Genomic DNA, 27,381 nt, shown 5'->3' with positions numbered 1-27,381 from the left:
GGCCAAGTGTGTACTCAGTTTTCAAACCAGAGTGAATCCTCTTGGCAGAACTCAGCTGAGCTTCGGCACTTATTAGTCTGTGTCTACCCTCCACTTGGGGAAGGCACATCAGCTGCAGGTGCTTTGACTCTCAGGTCCTGTTCCAGGAACAGAGGTAGTCACTTGGCAAAGTTAGTAGGCTGCCCCAGTAAGGATTGCAGACTGTAGACTGTCTTCAAAGCATCAGTCCACCTTTGGGCACACAGTGAGTCGGTGGGCAGTTATGGTTTACGGTTCACCACAGGGTTCTTCTTCCAAACGTGCTGGCTGCTTAGCCGGTGGCTCTGCAGGAAGGTCCCAGGGTTGAGACAGTGGTGCATTCTGCTTTGCTTCTCGAGTCCATTTGTCTGTACTCATGCTGTTTCAACACGTTTTCCAGTTCTGTAGCAGCATCACAATCTGATCAGTTGCATTTTGGGTCAGCACCTCGAGCAGCAATATGCAGAGTATCTGTGACGTCAGCTGAGGCACATTTTGGGGGAGTGCCACAGGCTAACCGCTTGAGTACATGTGGGCACACTTCAGGCAAGCAATGATATTCAGCAGTGCTGGCAGCATGGGCACTATGGGGGTCATTCTAACATTGGCGGGCGGGCGGCCTCCGCCGACAGAACACCGCTCCGCGGTCAGAAGACCGCCACGGTGATTCTGAGTTTCCCCCTGGGCTGGCGGGCGACCGCCAAAAGGCCGCCCGCCAGCCCAGGGGGAAACAGCCTTCCCACGAGGACGCTGGCTCAGAATTGAGCCGGCGGAGTGGGAAGGTGCGACGGGTGCAGTTGCACCCGTCGCGTATTTCAGTGTCTGCTTTGCAGACACTGAAATACTTTGTGGGGCCCTCTTACGGGGGCCCCTGCAGTGCCCATTGGCATGGGCACTGCAGGGGCCCCCAGGGGCCCCAGGGGCCCCACGGCACCCCCTACCGCCATCCTGTTCCTGTTGGCGGTGCTACCGCGGTCATTCACCCTGGCGGTTTTTACCGCCAGGGTTAGAATGACCCCCTATGTGTGCAAGTGCTGCGGGCTAAACGCTTCAGAGTCCATTTGGGTACCCTTCCGGCAAGTGCCAAAGACTTTGCACGGACTGGGTTCAGTGGTGAATATCTGCTCAGGTACAATGTGCGCAAGTGCCATGAGCTAGCGACTTCAGAGTCTGCTTGGGCACAGATAAGGCAAATGCCACAAACTTCCTAACAGTCTGCTCAGGCACACTTTAGGCAAGTTCTGCAAATCCTCTGCTTCAGCAAGGGTGATAGTCTCTGTGGTGTGAGCATGCCCAGCAGTCTCTAGTTGACAGACCCTCAGCTCAACCACTTTGTGTCCACTGTGGTGGTCCACTCCTTCTGGAGGGTTGGTTCACTCCTCTCCTCATCTCTCAGGTCGGGTACTTCCAGATGTTTCAGGGTAGGGTGACAACTCTTCCTTCAGGTGAAATATCTAATAGAGACTTCTAGTTGTAGATTCCTTACCTTAGAATTTTCCCCTAGGCGTCAGACTGGATCCAGAGATTTTTTCTTCAAGCAATACCCTTGCGCATCAGTAGGTGGCGTCAGTCGACTCCGCGGGCGTCGTCGGAATTGTAGTCGCTGTGATGACATCGGGAGTAGTGCATAGATGCCGCCTCAGCACAGTGATGTCAGTTCTTTTTTCCACACCATGCACTGATCCGGAGAGAGCTACCCTGGTCTCTTTTTGACCGAATTCCACCATTTTGTCGTGTTTTTTGGTTAGTTTTTAGTGCGTTGAGATGTCCCCGAAAACTGGTTTCAAGCCATGTGAGGACTGTCACCGCGACTTCAGGCACAGGTAAGAAGAAGAAGTAGTCAAAGCGGGCCCTTCGCCTTCACCCCGTCGCTCGGCTGATGAGACGCAGGAGGCGCGTCAACGATCGAGGCCTCCATCTTCAGAATCTGCTTCTGGGTCCGCTCTGCGCTTCCCCAAATTTCCGGGAGCCGGACCGACCCATGCCCAAATAAAGGAGTTTTATGAGGCCATGCGCCTCATTTTGTGGCGCACCGACCTTGATACGGCGCCTTTGGGCCCCAGGTGTTCGGACGAGGGACTTCGGGTTCTGCGCCGGCAGCTTTGGCTCCGGCCACCGGCATCCACTCTGGATCCCCTCGCACCACTGAGATCTTTCCTGGTGCTGGTTCGATTGTCGACGCTCCTGACGTTGGGGGTGCCTTGAGATGCCACACCTGGTTGCGTACTTCTGTTTTTTGGAGAGATGTCCAACAGTTTCTTACAGATGTGCCCTTTGATGGTTCCCGTCTCTTTAGAAACAAGGCGGACTTGGCCTTGGAGAGATTCAAGAACCCCCGGGCTACGGCTCAGACCCATGGCCTTTCTGTTGCCCCTCGCCAACAACAGTCTGCCTTTTGCCCCTTTCATGGCTACAGAAGGGGCTCTCTGTCGCGTCCCCCACCCAGCTACTGTGCCACCCATTTTTTTCAGCCGCTGCGTGGCCGGTGACATGGAATCCCACGTGGGCGTGGGACAGGGAACCAGAGGTCTGCCCAATCCACCCTTGCCCCTGCTGCAGCCTCCAAACCCTCCTAGTCCGTCCCCTCACTCCGATCCAGTTGGCAGTAGGATTCACCATCACCTGCCCCACTGGGAATCCATCACTACAGACAGGTGCGTTTTGCAGATAGTTTGAAAGGGCAGCTCTCTCCCCTTCGAACCTGCACTACCAGCCATGCCTCCATCAATCAGCCACCTTCCGGAGGATCATTTGGCACTTATCCACCATGAAGTCTCGGCCCTCTTGGCCAAGGGAGTCATAGAGAAGGTCCCTGTGCCAGAAGTAGGTCGTGGTTGTTATTCCTGCTACTTTCTGGTGCCGAAAAAGGACAAGGGCTTACATCCTATCCTACACCTTCAGGACCTCAACTACTTCCTCAAGAAGTAAAATTCAAAATGCTCACCCTGGCTCAGGTCCTGTCTGCATTTGACCCAGAAGACTGGATGGTAGGTGTTGAACTTGCAGGACACTTATTTCCACATTCCCATCCTGACTGCCACCAGACGTTACCGGCAATTCGTGGAAGGTCACAAGCACTTTCAGTCTACCGTGCTCCCCTTCAGCCTTACCAGCACCCCTTGGGTGTTCACGAAAGTGATGGCGGTGGTTGCAGCTCTTCTGCACACATTAGGGGTCTCCGTCTTCCCCTACCTCAACAACTGGCTGTTGATGGCGGACTTGCCCCAGAAAGTCGTCTCCCACCTTCAGACTAAGGCTAGCCACCTGCACATGCTGGGGTTCACTATCAATGTGTCGAAGTCACACCTGACTCCCTTTCAGACGCTCCCTTTCATCTGAGCTGCTCTGGACACAGTGCAATTTGGGGCTTATCCTCCCGAAAAGCGAGTCCAAGATAATCAGGCAATGATTCCGATCCTTCAGTCTCTGTCTTGGGTTTCAGTGAGACTGACTCTCAGGCTGCTGGGCCTCATGGCCTTCTGCATCCCGCTAGTGACACATGCTCAATGGCATATGCAAGCTCTGCAGTGGGGCTTTAATTTTCAGTGGGCGCAGCATCATGGGAATCTCTCAGACATGGTCCAGATCTCGGGCGGGAAGGCAAAAGACCTGCAGTGGAGGATTTCGAATCCACATTGGGTCCATGGCAGATCCCTCTCCTTTCCCAAGCCAGATCTATCCATAGTGATAGATGCGTTGCTTCTGTGTTGGGGCGGCCCAAGGGAGAGGGGGAGATCAGAGGCCTCTGGTTTCCAGCGGAGTCTGGGCTCCATATCAGTCTTTTGGAGCTCTGGGCGATCAGGCTTGCGTTGAAAGCCTTTCTTCCCTCTCTCAAAGGGAAAGTAGTGCAGGTGTTCACGGACAATAGTACTGCCATGTGGTACTGCAACAAACAGGGCGTGGTAGGGTTCTGGACCCTTTGTCAGGAGGCACTGCACCTCTGGACATGGCTGGAACATCAGGGCATTACCCTAGTGGTTCAACATCTGGTGGGTTCTCCCAGCACCAGAGCGGACGAACCCAGCCGCTGATGCACAGCCGATCATGAATGGCGTCGCCTTCCAGAGGTGGTGCAAGGTTTCTTTCAGCAGTGGGGAGAGCCTTAGTTAGATGTGTTCACCTCCGCAGAGAACGCGCAATGTCAGCTGTTTTGCATGTTGGCGTTTTCAAGGCGGCACTCGCTTAGAGGCGCTTTTCATCTCGATTGAAACTCTGGCCTCCTTTACGCCAATATCACTTCTGCCAGAGTTCTCAAGAAGATCAGGAACGACCGGGTCCAAGTCATCTTGGTAGCTCCGGACTGGGCACAGAGAATATGGTATCCAGAGCTATTGAGCATGGCCACCGATCCTCCACTCAGACTGCCTCTTCGGCGGATCTTCTGTTGCAGCAACCGAACATGTCCAATCTCCGCCTTCATGTGTGGAGATTCAGAGGCGGCAATTGACGTCTTATGATCTTCCACCCAAAGTCTGTGATGTTATCTTATCAGCCAGACGTCCCTCCACCAAAACGGTATACGCTTGTCGTTGGCATCAATTTGTGGCATGGTGTACACCCAAATCTGTTGATCCCCTCTCTGCTCCACTATCTGATGTTCTTTTGTTCATTCTTTCTTTGGCCTAGCAGGGCTCTGCTTTGGGCACCCTTAAAGAGTATTTACCTGCCATTTCGGCCTTTTTTAGGCTACCTGATCAGCCCTCACTCTTTAAATCTCCTATTGTGAATAGATTCCTTAAAGGTTTCACCCATTTATTTCCTCCCACTCCATTTATCATGACTCTGTGGGACCTCAATCTTGTCCTTACATAATGTGTACTCCTTTTGAGCCGATGCACAATTGCCCTTTCATCGGCTCCTCACTTTCAAGACTGTCTTTCTTGTTGCCATCACTTCTGCTCGCAGAGTGAGAGAGCTTCAAGCTCTTTCTTCCAAGCCTCCATTCTTGTCTGTGCACACTGACAAAGTGGTGTTGCGCACTAAGGCTTCCTTCCTTCCCAAGGTTGTTACGCCTTTTCATGTAGGCCAGTCCATCACCTTGCCTACTTTTTATGCACCCCCACATCCTTCCCACGTGGAGGAGAGACTCCACCGTCTGGACCCACAAAGAGCGTTGGCATTCTATCTTAATCGTACTAAAGATTTTCGGGTGGACAATCAACTCTTTGTCGGGTATGTGGGTGCGAAGAAAGGGAAGGCGGTGCAAAAACGTACCATCTGTCGATATGTACTTCTTTGCATCAAGATGTGCTATGCTTTGGCCAAGAAGCAACCCCCTGAGTGCTTGCGTGCTCATTCCACCAGAGCAACTGCTGCTTCCACTGCATTAGCATGTGGAGTTCCTGCCCTGGATATCTGCCAGGCACCTACGAGGGCATCCCTGCACACATTTACCAAACATTACTGCCTGGACAGTCAGGTCCGTCGAGATGGCTACTTTGGTCGTTCGGTCCTTCAGGACTTTCTGGTATGATCTTGGTTCACAGCCCACCTCCGAGGATGGCATTGTTTGGGTATTTATTCTAAGGTAAGTAATCTGCAACTAGAAGTCTCTTTCAGATGTACAAGCTACTTACCTTGGGTAACGAAATATCTGGTAGAGATAGTCTAGTTGCAGTTTCCTTACCGACCCACTCATCCTCCCCGCTTGCAAACTGATTTCTAGGGACAGGGATTCTCCCTTCAGGTCCTTAGCTCTGGCACACCAATCTTAGGGGGTCATTCTAACCCTGGCGGTAAAAACCGCCAGGGCAAATGACCGCGGTAGCACCGCCAACAGGCTGGCGGTGCACCGCTGGGCATTCTGACCGCGGCGGTTCAGCCGCGGCCAGAAATGGAAAGTCGGCGGTGTACCGCCGACTTTCCGCTGCCCATTTGAATCCTCCATGGCGGCGGAGGAACAGGATGGCTGTAGGGGGTGCCGCGGGGCCCCTGGGGGCCCCTGCAGTGCCCATGCCAATGGCATGGGCACTGCAGGGGCCCCCGTAAGAGGGCCCCACTTAGTATTTCAGTGTCTGCATTGCAGACACTGAAATAGGCGACGGGTGCCACTGCACCCGTCGCACCTTCCCACTCCGCCGGCTCAATTCTGAGCCGGCGTCCTCGTGGGAAGGCTGTTTCCCCCTGGGCTGGCGGGCGGCCTTTTGGCGGTCGCCCGCCAGCCCAGGGGGAAACTCAGAATCACCGCGGCGGTCTTCTGACCGCGGAGCGGTGTTCTGTTGGCGGAACATGTTAGAATCAGGCCCTTAGTGTTCTTAGCGGCTCTGCACTTTGGTGTGGAAAGTCGTTAAAAGAAACTGACGTCACTGCGCTGAGGCAGCGTCTATGTACTACTCCCAATGTCATCACGGCGACTACGACGCCAACGACGCCCACTGAGTCGACTGACGCCACCTACCAAATCTCCAGATCTAGGCTGATGTCTGGGGGAAAATTGTAAGGTAAGGAATCTGCAACTAGAATATGTCTCTACCAGACATTTTGTTACTGAAAGTAAGTAACTTGTACGTCAGGTATTGTCCCCTAAAATCTGAGGAGTTGGCTGTAAGCTAGACACCAGCACTTCCTGTACAGCAGTCCTCTGGGTATTCTGTGGAAGAAATCCTCAGTGATCACAAAGAACGTGGAACTGGAACAAGAAATGCAACAACTCTCTTTTTTATAGAGATACAGTAGACAGGGGATGTGTATTATGTGTCTACACCCTCAGAACAATTTTGGGTCAGTTTTCCTTTAATATGTCCTTCTCAGACTGTGATAGTGATAGTAGTCACAGGAGGGTCATCTCTAGCCTGGAACACCCACAACAGAAGCACAAAGAAGGGTGAGCATTCTGCAGCTGGCTAACAACAGCTGCACACTGATCAGGAAGAGACAAAAGCCTGGTTTCAACTAAACACTCATCACACTCTAAGCAACAGATAGTGTAGCCGCACCCTTCAGCCCCACTGACCTTCTACCAAATGGCATGCTCCAGAGGGGAAGACTGATCAACAGTTCTCTGCAGAAAAAGGACATCATAAAATGACTAATTGCAGAGCTGTCTCATCTTCATCCAATTCATTGTCTAGGTTCCCTCCCCTCCAGTCTTGAAAATGTCAGCAATACCCTTCCACTGTCTGGGAAAGCAAACTTACTTACATTTTGTCCACATGAACAGACTAGGGGCTTCTAAAATTGAATCTGCAAGGCTCCTTCAGTCGGGTGAACTCACACACCTCGTATGTTTGTGTTCTGTCGATCACAGGTGTTCACACAAGCATTTATGAGGTGATGCTGGAACTAGAATTCAGGTTAGCCTGTAACAGTAGAACTTTATATTAGGGAGCTCAGTGGGACTCCCACCTGTGACACCAGTAAAAAGGTCTGATTACAGCAAATGATTCACAAAAACACGGTATCCTGCCACCACCACACTCCATGCTAATTCCTGTTCCAGAAATCCCCAAAACAAGTTACTAGATACTCACAGTTGGACACACAGGGCAGAAGACACAACTGTATACCATGCAGGGGACATTTCTGTCCAAATATATATGTATATATGCAGTCACACATGATTGCCTATTGTAGGTGGGGCCCATCAGTTTTATCTGGGACCCTGTGAGAATTTGGGTTGTTGGGGTTGAGCCCTTTTCAAGCAACAGCCACAACCCGGGTCATGGAGAACCACAAAATTTCATCAAATAAACCTGTGCTTAAACCTCTGGTATTTTGACACAAAAGCAGTCAGGCTTAACATAGAGGCAATATGTAAAGTATTTATGCAGCACTCAAACAGTTATAAAAGAACACAACACAGGAAAAATTCTACACCAATTTAGAAAAAAAGGAGTAGAATTTAATAAATTATTTGACACCAGAACTACAAAAATACAATCAGGAGAACCAGAAATATGCAATTTTAAAGACTTAAGGTGAGTAAAACACAAATCGCTACTCGCAGCTATCTGGTCCTGCAAGACCAAGTAACAGTCACAAGTTCAGGCCAACTGAGATAGAGCACGGCCCAGATCCGAAAGTTACTTCCTAAAGTTTAGTGTGAAGAGTTCAATTTGAGAGGGAGGAGGCCACAAGGAGCAGGGTGATCATCTTGGATGGGTATTGCGGATGGTCATCGCAGTAGCGCAAAGATGCTGTCTGGCATTGCAGATTGTTGTTGCAGGAGATTCACATTAGTGGTCACCGCGTGCAGTTGATGCTTTATTAAGAAGTGCACATCTTTCATTGCCGGGCGTCGTTGCTAACTAAGTACTGCTTTTGTTAAGAATTTTCACAATTAATGAAACCTGTGCGCTTTTATGCACAATGCAATCCTATGGAAGGAAAAGTCAGAGATGCATAAATATAGATACAGTCAGTTTCAGGGGTTCACCTTCAGGGTTTGAAGTTGTAGAGGGCCAGGGTACAAAGTACTACCAGCAGTTCTTCGGGATCTTCCCGGATTTCAACGGAAACAGGGTGCTGGTAAGGTTGTAGTTGGGCAGGCTGTGGTAAACAGACTGCACAGGGGGACTTGGGGACAAGTCAAGCCTGAGAGCTCCTAAATGGGGGCTTGGGTTGCAAGGGATCTTAAAGCAAAGGGACACAGTTGGTTGTTTGGTACCCCGGCTGGGTGGGTCAGGTGCAGAGTGGTTAGGGAGGTTGGGCTGGAGCGCAAAGATGCTCCTCGCGGTTTGGGGGACAACATCAGGACAGCTGGGCCACTCACAAAGTGGGTCTGCGTTGCAGACGTCCCTTGACCGCTGCTTGGTCGTGGTGCAGTGGGAATCCGGACAGAGCTCCCAGTGTTGGTGCAGGGTGTCTGGACCTGGGGGTTGGTGCTGCACGGCTATGGTTGGTCCTGGTGTCTTCCAAGGCACGAATACCTTCTCAAGGTTGTCTGCTGCATTGGCCAGGCTGGGGGGCTAAAGGCGGAGGTCCGGACTCTGCTTGCAGGTGCCTGTGGACTGCTGGAAAGTAGCTCCTCCTCAAGGGGGACTGGTGGTGATTGTCAAAGTGCTGGAAGGCTACCCGAGGCTTTGGTTGCTTTCCAGCTTGACGGACGAGTCACTCTGTCATGACTGTCGAGAGAGTTGCGAGCAGGCAGGGTTTCGTGCTAAATGTTCTCAGCTCTTCTGCTGGTCTCGCCAGGCAGTGACTCTTTTTTGTCCTTCTTCACTTGATCTGTCAAATCTGAGTTATTGGGCTCAGGGATGCCACCTAAATACTTAATTTTGAGGCTTTGAAGGGAGTGACAGGCAGCAGACAATGGGTTGCCTACCTTTAGGGTGTCTACACCCTCTATATGACCACTTCCAGTGGGAAATGGGCATAGCCCCGACCCTAGAATGCTAATTCCGTCCAAAACAAGATGGAGGAATCTGAAAAGTAGTGTCCACATCAACTAGTCAACTTTAGGTGTGGGGCAGACCTCCTAATCTTACTAACTTTTCCACCTGTCTTGTCGCCAAGAAGTGGGGCCATGACAGGGGGTGGTCATCTCTGCCATCTGGAGAGGCCTGGGTCGCATAACAAAGGCTGCTCGGCCTTTGAAGCTCCCCACCCTGGAATTCATATCCTGCAGGGAGGAGGAATCAACACCTCTCCCAGAGAAGGCTTTGTTTCTAGCTTCTCAGAGCATGGGTCCTCACCTCAGGAGGTCAGAAATGTGCCTATGGTGGATGGACTGGTTGAGATCAGTCAGTGAACACACTAGCAGTCTGTAGGTTTTTCAGAGGGCATCTCTAAAGTTCCCTCTGGGTGCATGTATTAATAAATCCATCACTGGATAAGTGAGGTTTTATGAATATGAGATGTTTGATACCAAACACTCCTATATTCAGAGAAGCCATCATGCAGCTGGGGAACTTGTATTGACCAATGTCCAGCACATGTATTTTAAATGGCTTCCCTGCCCACTTACTAAGTCTAAGAATTGACAAAGACATAGCAGGGGCATATCAGCTCATGCAGATATACCCTCACATGTGATATAATGCATCCTGTTTTAGGGTCGGAAAGCCTTGTGTAGGGGTGACTTGCAGATATCATATGCAGTGGTAATAGACCTGGCACACAGGAATGTGTGACAGGATTGTATTTTCACTTTTGTCTGCACCAAGACATGCATCCTGCGATGGCAGCACTCTGTGTGTTTGGTGAGGTGTCCCCTCAGGTGGCACAATTCGTGCTTCAGCCCTTAGGGACATTCTTTAGTACCCCAGGCCCTATGAACCAAGGGTAGCATTTACTGAGTACTTACAGAGGGTGCTAAAGGTTGTGCCAATTGGGGGAAACAATTGTGCAGTTTTGGGAAAGAGATCTTGCACTGGGGGCCTGGTTAGCAGGAACCCAGTGCACTTTCAGTCATGTACCAGGCAAAAAGTGGGGGTAACCATGCCAAAAAGGGGCGCTTTTGCACGACAAGTAAATTGCTTGTGCCAATTGCATGTAGGCCAATGTCACCATGTTTAGAGGAGAAAGTACAAGCACTTTAGTGCTAGTTCGCTGTGATAAAGTAGGCAATGTCCTAAGGCCAACAAAAACAAATCAGCAAAACAAGAGGAGTGAAGGCAAAAAGTCTGAGAATGATCCTGCAGAGAGAACCAAGTCCAACAGACCCATTGTGAGCCCTCTTAAAACCACTTCTAGAAACACCACTAGCTTGATCAAGTTACATATTTAGGTCCCCAGCACAAGCACTGAGCGCACTTAAGTGGGAACACACTTGAAAGCCCACTGAGCATGTACTGTTTGAGCTTTTACATTCTATATTGGGTTCAAAGCTGAAGTGATAAATTCCACTGCAAGTGGGTGTAATGGTTAGATACGGGGTCAGATTGGCCCAGGTGTTCCTGGCAGTGTATATATGTAAGTAATTTCAATACTTTCTTTTGCCCACTGTCCTATTGTCATGCTTAAATAGGGTTTATATATGCGCATTTGGTTGGGGGTGGATAAATGTACGCATCAAGGTGACGGTGTCTTCCAACATGCAGGAAGGATGTAACCCACTCTGCAGTGCTTCATTCACTGCATCAGTAGTGATCCAGTAGCCGGGGTCCTGCCCACAGTATTTGAGATCCTGGATTCTCAGGATCAAGAAATACCCTGCTCTGGTTAGGACCAATTATTTTGAAAAAATGGGGCAACCCAGTACCCTGGGACCTGGGTAAGTGATTAATGTAACAGAAAAAAAATTTTGGTCCCTCTGAGGGAAGGATATGAATTAACTTTCACGACAGTGGTTGTACCATAAAGAACTTTCTGTACTGAAGAAGTTTGTGAGTAATATATCACATTTATTAGAAACTTAAATTCCACAAATTCCACAATTTAAAGTAATCAAGGTGCTCCTATATAACGGCACAGTGTGAGTGAATTATGTGTTAGTATAAGTGTTGCAGTGCCATTTACATGAAAACTAAAACCAAACTGTGGTTAAAAGCATGAGGTCTCAGATAAGCACTTATAACAATAGGTACTTTGAGCCTGCTGAATTTTTCAAAAGCCAGTCCACATTTTCAAATACAATGTCGACGTGTTGACGTCCCAAAAAAAAGAAATTAATTTGGGCGGGTCATCATCAGGACAGAATATTGAAATAGGAATCACCCCTATTTAATAGCACTCAGACACATCCTAGTCGTGTTAACGATAAAACGTTGCCAATTGGCCTTCCATTTCTTGTAGCCCTTGTGTGTTATCAATAATACCACTTTTTTACTTTACCATCTAATGGCTTTAGGGAGGTCATAGATCTTTCCATAAAAAATGAGCCAATTGTTTAAGGTCCTATTTAAAACATGATGGCGTGGTCCTATGTTAAAGTTAAAGATCTGCAGTTCCGATTTAATCAGGATAAATTCTTTGGCTGGTAGTAAATCAGTAAAGTAAAGGATGGATTCACTGTGCTGCTTTGTGAGTGCATATTGTGTCAATCAGCTTTGGATTGGTTTCAGGCATTCAGTGACTGGAAAGGAACAGTAGTCAGAGATGGGGCCTCCTGGTGTACTAAGGATCCTGGTATACACTAAGAACTGTGTTATCAGGGCACATGTGATATTCAAGTTGGAATCGCTTGATTGTTTCTCAAAGCTGTCTTTGACACACATAAAAATAGAGGATAGAAACCCAGCAGTAAAGAGTGTAGGTCTTCAATTCACTAGACCCAGAAACCAGTACCCAAAGGTAGGTGGGTTTCTATATATATAAGCTCTTTGTAATGTAAAAGTCCTAAACAGTGCAGTGTGTAGGCAGAAAAACATTAATGGTGGAGAATCCGCCATAATGGTAGAATTTACATTTTCGTTATTCATCCAAGAACTGCATGGTTTTCACTCCTTTAGGTGCTTAGATTTACAGATAATATGGAGAATTGTGCTCATAAAGTTCAAAAGTTTCAATATTAAAAATAGTACCGCTACGTCTCACAGAGTCTAAAACCAATTATAAACGAGGGCTGCAAGGATGCAGGGTAATTTCTATGTAGTTAATAATAAGACTGATTAAGGTCTATAAACTAGAATGTGGTAAGTGACCACCAGAGCAATCTCAGATTCAAAAGGTTTCATGGCACATTCCATATTGACTGTCTTTCATTAGCATTTGTTGTTGATTTGCCCAGAGTAGATTAGGTTCACTGGGGCATGATTTAACTGCCCACACTTATTCATAAATGAAATAACTTTTAGGGCACAGACCATTTGAGGTACATGACATTTGTATTTGCTTTTGATCTGCTGTCTGGTAACTGATTCTTTACTTCATCCCTTTCTCTCCAGGGCATTGGTGAGCCGGCTTTGTTCCTCGGCTCTTCAGTCTACTTTGCCATAAAGGATGCAGTGGTGGCAGCACGAACAGAAAGGGGGTTAAGCCCAGTTCTCACACTCAACAGCCCACTGACACCAGAGCGAGTTCGAATGGCTTGCGGAGATCACCTCACAGCTATGGTGTGTACTCAATGCAATGATTATGCATGAATTTAACGTACCCCAATTCTTGCCTCTATTCTCCCAGGGGAAGTGGTTGAAACCTTAAAGTAAAATGAGGTATTGCAGTATTATTGTGCGTGGACTGGTACTTCCAAACATAGCTGAGTTGAGGCTTTTGAAGTTTGTTTCTGGTGCTTTGTCGAAGCACCATCGGAAAACAGCTTGGCCTATGGACAGGTGAAAAGTTCCTCTATGGCCCAACCACTACCCTTAGGATCCTGGGCATCCGCATACATTTTTTCAAAGGGGACATCATTTTAATGTCATCCATCCTGAGGCAGCGTAACTCTATGGTGCCTTTTCCCCCATCTGTAGACGCCCATGCTTGGGAACACAGAGATCTCAGGGCAGTGGCAGATTTCCCAGCACATGTCCGTGGCTCTCCCAATGAGGCTGATAGTTAGAGAAGGAATGCCCATCAATGTATAATTACTCCTAATTATAGCCATGTTGTGAAAGAGGAGGTAGGGGATTGTTTCAGGGAAGGTCAGATGCTTTTTTAAAAAGTTGGATAAGAAGCTGCAGATTAGTGATGGTTGCATGAGAAATTAGAAATCCTGTCAGTAGAGAGTGAAGGGGTAGTGATTGACAGGACTCTGGCAGGAGAAGATATGTACATGTTGTAGCATACTAACCCCTAGTTATCATTTGATGGTGTGTGCTCCTCACAGACAGCCCAACTAGATAATCAATAGTAAGGATGAACGTGCCTAAAGAGGTGGAGTCAAGCACAACATAAGGTTGTGAATAGCTGAAGCCTTGAAAGAGCAGGTTTTTATCATAGGCAACTTGATCTCTGAGAACTGTGATCCACACAGTCACTATTCACATTTGTAAGTAATCCATGTGGGATGGTAACTTTACTCATAGGGAGTTGAAGGACTTGCACGTTTTTTTCCACTGATTTGATATGAGGTGCTCATCACTACCATGGTGATGCCAGAAGCAACAGTGCCTAACTGCAGCAGCGCTTTGCCTACCCTGAGTACAGGTCGCATGTTTCCTCGCTATAAATCTTGCTTTTTATAATAACTCTTTTATGAAAGATTTCTGCAAACAAAGCACAAGCACAGCACACGATCATCATTATGACATGCCTCTTACAAGCCTATAATGTACAAGAAGGTGGCAATAGTGTCATGTTTTAAAGTTACTCCATAAAATAATATGTCTGTATATTTCGGAAGTGGTGCCACCATGGTTCCCAGATCTTCTGATACTTTGTCATGCCTCTTGCTCTGTACACCAACTCTTCTACTTTTGCACAGTAGTCCATGCCTCTCAGCAACTCTGTATGGTAGGGCTACATTTAGGATTCAGTGGCTTGCAATGTCTTTTTGGGTGACCATCATTACCATGGCAACCGGAGTGCAGAACCCACAGTAAACTCCTACTACCCCCTTAGTCCAATGATCGTCTCCTTTGGTTGGGAGAGCCATTGATTGTCCCACTGTCACACCCACGTTTTGTGGTTTTAGCTGCAGCATCATACTATTATGGAGCATTCCTATATCATATGAAAACGGTTACCCACAGCCGAGCAACATGTGGGCAGCTTGGACAGCGACTTCTCCCCCACATGCCAGAGTTTTTTGGGATCATAATTGATTCTTTGAAAATACTTGAATTGTATTAGCCTGAGACTATAGGAAATTGCTAGACTTCTTGAGGCCATTTTGGCTTCTGTCCAGTCATTGTCTTCAAGGTTGCTTAGGTCACATTTCAGTCGGTTTCTCAAATCTTTCAGTGGCTCAATAGTGTCAACTACTGGAGATCTGTATACGCACAAGATACCCTTCCTACCAAGTTTCAAGTTTATCTTTCTGTGCATCCAGAGCATGTCACATTTGCAAATACCAATAGCATTGGGACTTGTGTAGAGTGGATTTAGCTCACAAACCAGTTACTTGTACCAGTCCAGTGTCATGCCACAGTGGAGGCTTGCCAGTTTGGGCTTTGTACCATTTATGTGTTTTAGGGTCTGTTGACAACAGATGAGTGGTATTTTGGTCAGGGCAGGCAGACTGTGTGCCACGGGGTTGCCATAGAACAATGCTACTAAGTAAAAGTTTTGAGGAAGGTACATTTCCAGTTGAAAGGCTGGGTCATCCCTGTCTACAAAAATCTAGTCATTGATAATGATTAGCAGGGATGCCCAATGATAGAAAGGAATGAATGAGATTCCCAGTCTTCCACCATAGGTCGCCTGTACACATTTGGTTATTTCTAGGGTACATATATGAACTGAGTGTGTGCAATAATTTGAAACTGTTCTCCCCTATATAGTACTGATAATGGCTGGCTTTGCAGTGATCACTAGTTGACTTTCATATGATGCAGGAGCGAGTCTACATTCAAATCCCAGAAACGCCTAGGTTTTTAGGAGATGTACAGTCTCCCAAGTGTCGGCAGTGGTCTTGTGACTGGTGAACTTGTACTGTATATAGATTTGTGAATGTGTGTGTAACCTTGTTAATGATGTGTATGTTGACTTTGCTCAGTTTAAATGGAGGCCAGATGCACCCCTATTTACCTGAAGGATTTCCATTAGTCTTGGATTGAGAAATGTAGTCTTTGGACATATAAGAACAGCAGGTCAGCAGCATACAATGACTATCTTCTTAAAGCACACAAAAGGTGATTAAAAGAATGCTAGCAATAAGTCCAACCACTGACAATTTCTCAGAGTAGCATTGCAATCCTTCGTTCTTTTGCCCACCATGCCACCTCAGTTTTTCTCTACTTTTAAAGACATTTTGCCATTGGAATCCCCATACCTGAGCAACTTCTCTTTTCCACTCAGTGAGTGACTCAATTACCAAAGTGAAAAGGAGTAGGGAGAATGGCCAAACCTGTCTGGCGCTCCCCTGTATTGGAAAGCTGGGTGAGAGCACTCTGTTGACCCTAACTTGAGCCTTTGGGGCTGAATATAGGATTTGGGTGTATTTGAAGAATGCAGGATCCATGTTAATTTTTAAAGGGCTGGGAACATGACAGGCCAGTATACTGCATCAAATAGCAACTGTACAAACAGCAGACACCTCCCAGTTTACAGGTAGGAAACCTATTAATCAGAGATCCGATGGTTCACCTATTGCACCATGAACAAAACTTTGAACTAGACACATAAGCCCAATGCAAAATTCTCCAAAAAGCTATTGTGGCCATGCAGACGGGCAAAACACCTGATCCAAATAGATTCACTTTACAATTTTTTAGGGTCTTCTTGAACCAGGCCGTAAGGGACCAGTAGGTGCTTAGCAAGCATCTTGGGGGTTTTACCGTTCTCCACCCAAACCCAGTCACTTTGAGGGATCTCAAAGAAGTAGGATCTGCCTTGAAACAAAACTTTCAACTTAGCTGGACACAAAAGCATGCATGTCAGCTGCATTACACAAAGTTACACATGATTTCCTCTTTGCTGTGTTGAAGGATTTCCATTACTGTTGCATCTAGGTATTATAATCCCGAAATATCATTACTTTTTTTAAGTCATACCATTGTTCTGTTTTTATGCAGTGCTTATCACAGGATACTGTCCAGGTGATTCAGTAATGTATTGAACATTTGATTTGGGGGTGTACTGGGTTCATAAGGGCTCTCTGTGCCCTTTCATTGATAAAACAAGCAAATAGATTGTCAGTGGGCATCCACATTTTGAACCAGTGCATTAGAAACTGATCAGGTTGCTGACCCTCTATGCCTTTCAGTATTCCAATAAGTCTAGTATTGTTACATCTAGAACTGCCATCTGCATCATACGTGCATTTCTCTAGGTGCATATCAAGGTCAGCTGTGTTTGTCATTTCTGCACGAAAGGTTTAGAGTCTTTCTTTTTCTGTTGAGATTCATTCATCTCTGCATTGGCCATTCGCTCTGCCACATTCCACAGGTCTTATATGAAATGTGCAACCTCTATTCTGACACCTCCAATCTTCCCTTCAAGGGAAGTCAGGCGCCTAAACGTCTGCAGTATTTTCGCAGCAGGCCCTTCCTCTCCTGTGGGCTCAGCTGCCCCTCACGTACCTTGTGTATTTGCCTATCTTACCTTGCTTGGAAGGTAACAGAGCTTTATGTTTGCCCATAATTTTGTATTCAACACCCGCATAATGATAAAGCCACTTTTAAGTGTTTTATCCACAGTGTCCTTTCGGTTGTAACTTTGAGATCAAGCACTTTGGCTCCACATCAACTTTATGGTTTAGCCTTATCAGCGAATGAACATCTCCACTCCTCATTTCTTCAGGTTGTTGCCAGCAATGGTCGTTAGTAGCTGTAGCACTCTTATACAGGGAGTGCAGAATTATTAGGCAAATGAGTATTTTGACCACATCATCCTCTTCATGCATGTTGTCTTACTCCAAGCTGTATAGGCTCGAAAGCCTACTACCAATTAAGCATATTAGGTGATGTGCATCTCTGTAATGAGAAGGGGTGTGGTCTAATGACATCAACACCCTATATCAGGTGTGCATAATTATTAGGCAACTTCCTTTCCTTTGGCAAAATGGGTCAAAAGAAGGACTTGACAGGCTCAGAAAAGTCAAAAATAGAGAGATATCTTGCAGAGGGATGCAGCACTCTTAAAATTGCAAAGCTTCTGAAGCGTGATCATCGAACAATCAAGCGTTTCATTCAAAATAGTCAACAGGGTCGCAAGAAGCGTGTGGAAAAACCAAGGCGCAAAATAACTGCCCATGAACTGAGAAAAGTCAAGCGTGCAGCTGCCACGATGCCACTTGCCACCAGTTTGGCCATATTTCAGAGCTGCAACATCACTGGAGTGCCCAAAAGCACAAGGTGTGCAATACTCAGAGACATGGCGAAGGTAAGAAATGCTGAAAGACGACCACCACTGAACAAGACACACAAGCTGAAACGTCAAGACTGGGCCAAGAAATATCTCAAGACTGATTTTTCTAAGGTTTTATGGACTGATGAAATGAGAGTGAGTCTTGATGGGCCAGATGGATGGGCCCGTGGCTGGATTGGTAAAGGGCAGAGAGCTTCAGTCCGACTCAGACGCCAGCAAGGTGGAGGTGGAGTACTGGTTTGGGCTGGTATCATCAAAGATGAGCTTGTGGGGCCTTTTCGGGTTGAGGATGGAGTCAAGCTCAACTCCCAGTCCTACTGCCAGTTCCTGGAAGACACCTTCTTCAAGCAGTGGTACAGGAAGAAGTCTGCATCCTTCAAGAAAAACATGATTTTCATGCAGGATAATGCTCCATCACACGCGTCCAAGTACTCCACAGCGTGGCTGGCAAGAAAGGGTATAAAAGAAGGAAATCTAATGACATGGCCTCCTTGTTCACCTGATCTGAACCCCATTGAGAACCTGTGGTCCATCATCAAATGTGAGATTTACAAGGAGGGAAAACAGTACACCTCTCTGAACAGTGTCTGGGAGGCTGTGGTTGCTGCTGCACGCAATGTTGATGGTGAACAGATCAAAACACTGACAGAATCCATGGATGGCAGGCTTTTGAGTGTCCTTGCAAAGAAAGGTGGCTATATTGGTCACTGATTTGTTTTTGTTTTGTTTTTGAATGTCAGAAATGTATATTTGTGAATGTTGAGATGTTATATTGGTTTCACTGGTAATAATAAATAATTGAAATGGGTATATATTTGTTTTTTGTTAAGTTGCCTAATAATTATGCACAGTAATAGTCACCTGCACACACAGATATCTCCCTAACTAGCTAAAACTAAAAACAAACTAAAAACTACTTCCAAAAATATTCAGCTTTGATATTTATGAGTTTTTTGGGTTCATTGAGAACATGGTTGTTGTTCAATAATAAAATTAATCCTCAAAAATACAACTTGCCTAATAATTCTGCACTCCCTGTATGCTCAGGGGAATATACAGACATCAGAGGGTTCTACAGCAGCCTCCTTAGAGTTGAGTCCTGAGGATCAATCGTGTCTCACTCTGTCCCACTGACCCTTTCAATCCCTAGTTGCTTTTTCTTGTTCTCCAATTTATCACAGGGATGACAGTTGTTGGCGCTATTTCTGATAATCTGGCATGTTAAAATAAAGTGCTAAAGTGGGGGTCAGAGATGGTGTTGCCCTCAATAATAGATGAGGAAATGTGTCCCTAAAGATAGGATAAAAAACAGCATTTCAAATAACAATCAATAAAGAATTAGCTTAGGTCAAATAGGCTACAAATCAGCAATTTTGGAAGCCAGGGCAGTTTATTCAAATATTAAAGAGCAGAAGACAAAAATAGTAAGTCTAAAAATCTTTCAAAATGCATAATAAATGAGTCCTTGGAGCAGCAAGAGCGAAATCTGGAAAATAGTTTAAGTCCAAAATATGCAGCACAGTAATAGAAAATTGGTCATTAACCCTAGTGGCTAAGAGAAGAGACCAAACGATGATCTGGCTTACCCCCAAAAACACATCCTTTACAGACAAATTCACCATAGAAAGCAATGGAAATCGCTGAGTCAGCCTAGGACGAGCAAATGTATCAACTTATCATCAAATCATAATACAACAGTACAAAAACATCATACAAAACCACAATCCTAGCCTGAATAATGCTGAACCTCCTCTGACCTGGTTTCATCAGACTAACCACAAATCTGGTTACATAAACAATAGAAGTCTTATGGATGAATAAAGCTACAGAGAGGAGACACACCTTGGAGGCCAAAAATGTAATCAAAGAACTTTCTTCTAGGAACAGTGTCAACACAAAGTGGCAGTGCGCATTTCACTGTGTGTTGCATCAATGAGAAGTGAAAACATGACTAATTCTCATTCCAAAATTCAGTCAAGTCCTAAGTGAGGCCAAGTTCGGCCTAAAACAAGAAACACAACATTGTCATTCTAAATGAAAAATAACATAAGCATAGTTTATCCAGACAAAGCAAAAATCAAAGCCGTCCCTCTCTAATTACAGGTATCCCTTGCTACAACACCCCCTACACATATGTTTCAGTTTCTGCTCATTGTTCACTTTTGGGTTTGCTGTTAGTGGAAGCATTTGAATGAGGTATTAGAATGAATGATAAACACTGACATTATAACACGTTCCAAGGAGATTTTACTTAAATTTTTTGCAAACATTTTTTTACTGATTTTTGTATTTATAACAAACAGAAAAAGTACAGTGTTGACTATGTGGTGTATAGGGCTACTATTCTTGTTTCATCTTTCCGTTTTTGAGTCTTGGATAAAGTTCAAGCATGCGTTGATTCCTTGTCAAATTGACCGTCTTCTACAATGCCCACTGCAATCACTTCACAACTGATTCCCAGGACTCCTTCACCACTATGCACTACTAAATCTTATGTAAGAAATCTGCATGCCTAACAGGGCTTCTTGGATAACCATCTGTCCTGTATGTGTAGATCTTGTCAGGATTATAGGAGTGAGATAAGCCTTGTTGATAAACATTTTTGTGTGCCAGGAGTAGGCATTGGTTGTTACTCATTTATCATAGTTGAGCATTCTTTGCCACTCGGTATCTGATACCTGTTCACCCAGATCAGACATCCATTTGGCACTTATCTACAGCATCTTTGGGGTAGTCCCAGCAGAGTGCTATATAAATCATTGAAATAAGGGGCTGGAGACACACATATAGTCCTGTCACTCTGCTCCGGCTATGAGTGGAGTAGGCCCCTCATTCTGTAACACACTCAGCCAGTGCAAGACTGTGGTGCAAGAGAGTCCCTGGAGCTCAGGGACTGCAAGTTACTGTGAGAAGAACGTCCCAGTGGTGATATGAAGAGGTCCTCCAGAGAGGACGACTGGTGGCAACATTGCACCCAAAACAGGGAGCAGGAACAACTGGGTGAAACGGGGTGCTCCCCCTTCGAGCATAGTCTTTGAGGGAAGGGGCACAGGATCCACAAGTGATAGACTCAAAGAGTGAACAGCAAGTGAGGCCAGAGAACAGTGAGCTGTCCAAACATATATATATATATGTGATGCAAATGGTCTGAACAGATTTTAGGTCGGCGCACCAGCTGCAGGTGCTGGTGACAGAGGAGACCACCCTCAAAGCAACAATTGTAACAAAAATTGATTCACCGCACTCCAGAAGGTCCCAAAAAAAGTCTAATTAGTTCAATATTTCAACAACCACCAATGCGTTTCAACTCATTAAGAGTCTTGCTCACAATCAGTGAGTCCTTCTACTATTGTCATTAAATAGTGGAGAGTCTGTTCCGCCCATAATGAGGCATTCTGGAACTTGTAGTTTGTGTAAAAGTGTAAACCAACAAATAACATTAATTTTAAAATAGTAACAAAACATGATGGTTATAAGCATGACATATTTCTGAATCAGCTGAAACCACTAACAACTGATGCTTAACACTGTGTTGTTCGTGATAAGATTGAATCCTGCTGGTACTTGTTAAGTGACGATTGTATCCGATCAAGCTCAACTTCAAATAAATAGTGCATCAATAGCTATTTGCCAAAAGGCAGTGCTCAGTGTAATGGTTCAGAAAGTATTAGCTAAGTACCAGTTAGATATTGTGTTAGATGAAATTTCTTCCACTTCATTCCTTTGAGTGTCATTTACAATCACAGCTGAGTGCTTTAATTATTATTATTGCAGTTATGATTTCAAACTATAAGATAACACATTATCTGTCCTTCACCATCATTTGTAAATCACTTACATCAATGAGTGCCAATCAATTGGAAATTTAAACCATACTTTATGAGTTTACTTTTTTGAACTGGAATATTCTGTCACTTATGAATGGACAAAAAGTTCCTCATCCATATTCAATGCATAAGGTGTCTTGGTTTGGAATCAAATTATATATATATATATATATATATATATATATATATATATATATATATACATATATATATATATATATATAGACTCTCAACTTGTTGCAGTTTTAAGATTCTGTCTCTGCCACGTTCATTTTCACTGACCAGAGCCAGGCCAAAAACCTCAGGCTTCTCCAGTCTGTGGTATGATATCTATTATCATGTTTCACTATTGCGTAGCTTTGATCCTGATGTTGTATCATCCTAATATGTTCCAATATTCTCTGTTTCAAAGAGCAAATTGTACTGCCTACTTATCGTAGACCACATTCACATTCAATTAAATAGACAGCAAACTGACTGTTTTTCTCTGTGAAATACAAACGTCTTTCCCCTTGTAGTCCTTAAAAAGTTTGACATTTTTAGCTATTACACATGCCTTGCAATTGTTGCATTTGTAAAAGCCTGGTGATTCTTTATCCAGTCCGTTTCTTGTTGGTTGTATGGTGATGTGACTTTTCACCAGCATGTCTTTTATGGAGCGTGATCTTCTATACATTACTTGTAGTCTCGTACCTATAACTGGTGCAATATCACAATCACTTCTCAGTATTTTCCAATACCTTTTAAAAATTAAGGTTTGTTGGCGATATTTTCCTCTTGCTTTCTCAGCTCCTAATTCAATGTGAGTTCTAAGGTATCCCCTCCGAAGGAATTGTTGTTTCACATTTAAAAATTGAATTTCCATCTCAGTGTCATCTAATTGATAAATGACCGCTATAATGAGAAAAATATGTGATTCCTTAGGAAGTTTGAGGATGGTAAGCTGTAAAGACAGAGTATTAATCTAACTTAAGGTATTCAAAAATGGCTAACTTTTTTCAGAGTGACAAAAGGAACCTTGATAGGGATCATCTTTCCTCGATGATGACTAAATCATGCAAGTGTTATATTTTGATCAAATGTGAATTCTGGGTAACCTACTTGGGTATATAATCCAATTATTAATGATCACAACAAGGGATGGTTTTAGGAGGGGTTTATCGGCACAAATTTGTATGGTATTAATACAGTGGGGAGGTGTTTAAAGATGGCTGACATTTATCTGAATGTAGAAAGATGTTAAGGACAGTCCATCATTTATGTTGTTTTTTGTACAAAGGCACAGTGATTTAAATAGGTGAATTTTTTTTAATTTTGTTTATCCGTGAACAGGGAACCAAAGTTTTCCCAAATGCATTTGTTGTGTAGGGTTAATTCATTGTGATATAGTGTTCTTTAAAAAAGGTAAGGCTTCCACTCTTTTCTGATAGTTATATTGATGTTGCTCCATATCTTGGGTGAATAGATGGAAAAGGCTTGCATCTTAGTTTTTTTTTTTACACTTCTTAGTCTGCAATGTGATGTTGTCCTGGCTGCATGTGTGACAAGAAACACCAGAGATGATGAACTTGTCTGCAGGATAAGCGGAAGTGCTGGTCTTGACAGCTTTGTAAATGATGCAACTGGTCTTGAAAATAGTGTGGTTAGGCAAGGGGAGCCAATAGCGTTCCATCAAGAAATGATGTGATTGTATTTTTTTGGGTCTTGGATGAGACATGCTGCAGCTTGTAGGATGTCCTTAAGTGTGTCAATGTGGAGTCTGGGAGGCCATTAGAGGCCCTGTGGCATTATCACAATCTAGATACAAGAGTGCAGTACTGAGGTCCCTTTCTGGAAGAAATGGTTTTAGAATAGATGCTTTCCAGGCTGTGTTGATGTGTTGGCAGGGTGTTAATTGAGGGTGAGGTTGGTGTCCAAGGTGATTCCAAGTGACTTAACTTTGGGTGAAAATTGGGGTTCTAAGCAATCAAAGTTCATGTTATTGAGCCAGGTTTGTACTCTTTTTGTTTGTTGTGCAAATAACAGGAATTCTATCTTAATTGTGTTGAGTTTCAGGTAGGTGCTGAACATCCAGGCCTGGATGATTAGCAGACCATGTTTGAGGCATCGGCTGCCTAAAATTGAAGAGACTTTTAAGTAGAGCTGTGTTTGATTGGCATATTGGTGAATCTTGCTAACTGTTATCTGTGAGTAACGCACCAAATGTCTACATGTAACAGTTGAAAATGACAGGGCAAGATATGGAACATTGGGGGACTCTGCAAGTGAAAGGGATATTTGGGACCTGGAAGTGCACATTTGGACACACTGTTATCAGCTGGGCTGGTACTAGGAGAACCAGTGAAGGAAGTTGTTGATGAATCCCATTTGAGACTCCAGGGTGTGTATGAGGACTGGATGGTCTACTGTGTCAAAGGCAGTTGAGAGATCCGGAAAAATCAGGAGTCATCTTCATCCGTGGTCTGGAGGGTATTATCTACAATGTGCAAGGCACTGACCAGATGGAGAGTGCCACATGGGATTGAGGCCAATCGTATCCAGCAAGTCCAGAGAGACTGGGAGGCAGCAGACAAGTAGCCTGAACTTGGCCGGAATGAGTGGTGCACACAAAGTGGAGTGGAACTTTTAGAGCAAGAGAGTGAGCAGAGGACACTGAGTGTGAATGGGCCCCAGCTCAGCTACAGAATGAAGCTGATGGAAGAGGAAAGGTGCAACTTTTCTTGGCACCTTGGCATTCAGCAAACACCAAATAACTGGAGAGAGAGATGCTTGCTGGGGAAGGATTAACCAGACTGGCAGTGGGAGATGATTCCAGCATTCGGTGCCAGACATTGAGAGGCCCAGATTGAATCTAACTAAGTGGGAACAGTCTCCACACAAAAGGGATAGGAGAGCGCCATACATTACAAAGATGGCAGGTATCCTTAATGTAAGTGACTGCTTTTTGTTCCTAACCTCCCCCCAAAAGGGTTGGTATTAGATTATTGTTTGGAGAAGGTGTTTTCTACATTTTGCTTTGACCCTGGAGCCTCAGCCCAAATAATTAAGTGCAACACATTAATAAAAGAGAAGCATCTTAGGGATACAGAAATCCAAACTCATGATGTTTGCTGAAGACATCTTCCTCTCATCGATAGATTCCATACTACACCTAAGGAAGGACATAGACTTGGAAAATTCCCTTTCACAAAACAGAGAAATCAACCTCAAACAAATTAAAAAGATCAGTGAAGGTGGAGGTGAGAACCTGGTGCCACAATACTTTATCCCTACTGGGGAGAGTTATGACTGCCACAATAACACTTCTCAGGAGATTATTAATCAAATGCCAAGCAATGACACAGCACACACATAAGGACTACATAACTAATCTACAATCCTACTATGCAGATTTTATTTCACAGAGAAATAAGGAAAGCCAGAAGGTGTATAAAATGCACCAAGGCATGCTAGGCATTCCCAACCTTCTCAATTATTACTATGCAGCACATTTGCATTTACTAGTGAGTTGGGCCAGAAGAGAAACAGAAATGTTGGTGCAAGATGGACCATAACTTGTGTGGGCTACCACTACGGGAATTCCTGTTGAAATAAAAAACCCAAAGAGATTTGAAGCTCTATATGTCCCCATTATTGACAGCCTCACTACAGGTTTGGAATCATTTTTGTTTCCTTCCCTTTTTACACCCCTATGAGGGTATAGCAAATTCTCACTGTTTCTTGACAGGTCTGATTTCCAGCAGTGGCAAGAAGGGGGTTGTAAGACACTATGGGAAATGATCCAGATGCGAGAAGTGAAAACTATTATAGAGTTAAGAACTGAGTTTGAACTACATGAAACTGAGCGTTTTCAATATCTACAATGAAGACAATGGCTCCAGCAGCCCATGATCAAGCAGGCGGCAACAAGAGATCTTAATGCTTTCAAGAAGTACCATCTATTGTGTAGTAATGAGAAACATTTGATCTTCTGAACATAGCAACAGAAAGATAGAAACAATTGAATGACATTCTCACGAGGAGTAACAACTTTGTGACACACTCGGGAAGGAGCTGATGTTGATAGCACTTTACAGAATGCATTACGTGCCTGCAAGGTTGAGAATCATGGGACACTCAAGGAGGACAGGGTGGTGGAGGGGGTGTAGAGAAATAGGTACCCTCAGGCATGTTCCCTAGTCATGTCCCCCAAGTGCAACCTTTCTGGTAGAGGGTTTTACAATTCACAGGGTATAGATTGGCAGAGTGCCTGAAAGTGATAGTTCTTGGCAGGTCATCAGTAGAAATGTATCTTTTACAAGAGAGGAAGGAAAGGTTAATTTCACACATGCTCTGAGCAGGGGAAGCAAACCATTCTGATCTTGAGGGGCCAGCCAATAGCTCCCACAGAGAATAAATGGTTAGATAAGTTATAGTGGCTATAAGGGATGAAACATCTGACCCAGAATGCCAGGGTAAAGAAAGAGGCTTTATGATGAAATGGGGACCACTACAGTAGGACTTTGGAAGACACTATTGGGAACGGCTGTGTCTGAAGAGACTTAGACCACTACGAATATTGGATGAAATGCAGCTGGTCACATATTAAGCAAAGATACATGAAAGAGTCTGCATTGGGCTTGCAGGAGTGGGGGTGGTTCTTGAAGTTGTATTTAAACCTACACTGTTGAAATAGTCCTGCCACAACTCAGCAGTAAGTAGAGCTCCAATTGTGTAAGTTTTCTTGCGGTCTGCCAGGAAACCTCTCCCATGTCAGACATGCAGCCCCAGCTAGTATATCCCGAATTGCCTTAGACTTCGACTGACTCACCAGATTCATAAAATTTCAAAATTGTATCTTGAATATATTTCAAGTCCTCCCCAAAGGAAGTAACTCCAATATGATTCAAGATCCAAAGATGATGTACTCCAGAACATTTTCTCCAAATTAATTTATCTTATTTAATCATTTTAATTTATATTCTTCACAATCTTCAAAACAGCCAGCACATGTTTTGAGGTGAAACCTCTTTTTGAAGGATTCAAAGTATATAGTTGCTGAAGTTGTGCCTATCAGGTATATTCACAAGTAAATAGTAAAAGTCTCCTCCGTGTTCAGGATTGGGAGCTCATTTGTTTTGTATACATCGTGTTACGGCTCCCAGCAAACAGCTCTCCATGCACTACGCACCACTGGGGTTTTGGTGCTGGAGGTTTGTGCCGCTGGGCTCAGTATTCCTATACCCCACTTTACAAGACATGTTGACAGTATATATCTTCCACTCTTCTGCAGCTTCCCCTGATCCATTCTTTCAAATTTGAAACGCCTCTTTAGGTCATGAAACATGGAAGACCCTAAACTTCGGGAGAAAAGGGCACACATATTTTTAACGTATTGTTTTCAACACCTTGTCCCAAATCTGGTACATCAGTGATATCGGATAAGGAATTTCTAGATCCACCGATCAAAGTTACAACTGTCTAACTGACCCAGACAGAGAATCCACAAACAGGCAGAGTCACAGAATGGTTTAAGCAAGAAAATGCCTACTTTCTAAAAGTGGTATTTTCAAACACACAATCTAAAAAGCAACTTCACTAAAAGATGTATTTTTAAATTGTGAGCTCAGAGACCCTAAACTCCACACTTCCATCTGCTCCCAAAGGCAATCCGAACTTTAATCATATTTAAAGGCAGTTCCCATGTTAACCTATGAGAGTTATAGGCCTTACAACAGTAAAAACCGAATTTGGCAGTAATTCACTGTTG

General features: G+C 44.7%; 1 protein-coding gene across 1 annotated transcript in view; it reads left to right on the top strand.

Moving 5' to 3' along the window:
• Positions 1 to 27,381, top strand: part of LOC138285751 (aldehyde oxidase-like) — a 588,222-nt gene that overhangs the window by 549,182 nt on the left and 11,659 nt on the right. The window contains 1 exon segment of the mRNA XM_069226091.1: positions 12,783 to 12,950. Within this exon segment, the coding sequence (XP_069082192.1) occupies positions 12,783 to 12,950 (168 nt within the window).

Source organism: Pleurodeles waltl, chromosome 3_1, assembly GCF_031143425.1.
Source record: "Pleurodeles waltl isolate 20211129_DDA chromosome 3_1, aPleWal1.hap1.20221129, whole genome shotgun sequence".
In the NCBI taxonomy this organism is placed as follows: domain Eukaryota; kingdom Metazoa; phylum Chordata; class Amphibia; order Caudata; family Salamandridae; genus Pleurodeles; species Pleurodeles waltl.
This window is presented reverse-complemented; position numbering and strand designations above follow the sequence as displayed.